Source organism: Geospiza fortis, unplaced genomic scaffold (assembly GCF_000277835.1).
Source record: "Geospiza fortis unplaced genomic scaffold, GeoFor_1.0 scaffold739, whole genome shotgun sequence".
Classification (NCBI taxonomy): Eukaryota; Metazoa; Chordata; class Aves; order Passeriformes; family Thraupidae; genus Geospiza; species Geospiza fortis.
The window spans coordinates 19,702-21,239 of record NW_005054900.1 but is presented as its reverse complement, the minus strand read 5'-3'; the positions used below and the strand labels follow the sequence as shown (position 1 = coordinate 21,239).

Here is a 1,538-nt window from a genome sequence, read left to right as displayed (position 1 = left end):
TTTCTCTTTTTTTTTTTTTTTCCTTGTTCGAGAAAATTGGGATTTTCAACATTCCAGGAAAATCCCCAAAATTTCAGGAAAATTCCCTTTTTTTTTTTTTTCTCTCAGCAGAAGGATTTGCCAAAAAAAAAAAAAATTCTGAATAATCAAAAAATGCTGGTTTTATATAAATATTATGAAAGTTGATGAAGTGAAGAAAATCAGAATTCCTAATATTCCAGGAAAATTCCCGACCTGCCAGGAAAATTCCCTTTTTTTTTTCCTCAGTGGAATTTGAAAAAATAAAATTCAGAATAATCAACAAAATATTGACTTGGCAAAAAAAATTACCAAAACAAATCCGGGGAAATCCTTCAAAATTGAGGGAACCTCCTTAAAAAGGGAGTGAAAATCCATCAAAATGAGCAAAAACTCCTGGAATGGATTGAAAGGAGAGTGGGCTGTGAATCCATGGTGGAATCGAGGCTGGAGAAGACCTCAAAAATCATGGGGTCAACCAAAGATGATCCAAGATCTCAAGAACTTGGAAGATGCAGGTTTTAAGTGAGAAATTGAAGAAATCCTGTGAATTGTTCCCGCAAAACCGCCTTGGAGATGGTTGAGATCTCCAGTGGGAATCCGTGGTGGGATTGGGGGCGGAAAAGACCTCGAAAATCATGGGGTCCACCAAAGATTATTCAAGAAAATCCAGGAAAACTCATAACTCTCGAAAACACAGCTTTTAAATTAATTAATTGTATGAATTTTTCCCCCAAAACCACCTTGGAGATTGTTGAGATCTCCAGTGGGAATCTGTGGTGGAATTGGGGTTGAAAAAGACCTCAGAAATCTTGGAGTCAACGAAAGGTGATCCAAGAAGATCTCAAGAACCTGGAAGATGCAGCTTTTAAATGAAAAATTGAGGAAATCCTGTGAATTTTTCTCTTAAAACCTCCCTTGGAGATGGTTGAGCTCTGCAGTGGGAATCCATGGTGGAATTGGGGTTGAAAAAGACCTCAAAAGTCGTAGAGTCAACCAAAGATGATCCCAGAAGATCCAGAAGAACTCAAGAACACGGAAAAAGCAGTTTTTAAGTGAGAAATTGAGGAAATCCTATAAATTGAGAAATCCTGTGGATTTTTCCCCCAAAACCGCCTTGGAGATGGTTGAGATCTCCAGTGGGAATCCACGGTGGAACCTCTAAGATCATCAACTGAAGGCGATCCAAGAAGATCTCAAGAACCTGAAAGTTGCGTCTTTCAAATGAGAAATTGAGCAAATCCCATCCATTTTCCCCTAAATCCACCTCGGGCAGAGTCAGAATTCCAGGATTTCAGGGTCCCTCCCCCCACCCCACGCGCAGGTGTTGACCTTTGGTGTAGAACCCACCTGGTGCGTAGGACCTCCCCGTTTGGAGATGACCGCGGGGTCACCTGGGGCCGTTCCCTGTGCTTGCAGGACGTGTTCGAGATGCGCTTCGCCAAGATGCCGGACGAGCCGGAGGAGCCGGTGATCCCCGCCTCGTCCCCCGTGGTGGTGCCGCCCCCCACCAAGGCGGC

The 1,538-nt window shown here is 43.0% G+C and overlaps 1 protein-coding gene across 1 annotated transcript in view; it reads left to right on the top strand.

Annotated features, from left to right (window-relative positions):
* LOC102043769 (bromodomain-containing protein 2-like) overlaps window positions 1-1,538 on the top strand; it is a gene marked incomplete at its 3' end in the record, with an annotated part of 31,577 nt that overhangs the window by 12,183 nt on the left and 17,856 nt on the right. Inside the window, exon 5 of the mRNA XM_031065586.1 lies at window positions 1,438-1,538. This exon is cut by the window's right edge and continues 103 nt beyond it. Coding sequence (XP_030921446.1) covers window positions 1,438-1,538 — 101 coding nt within the window. The remainder of the gene's footprint in view (window positions 1-1,437) is intronic.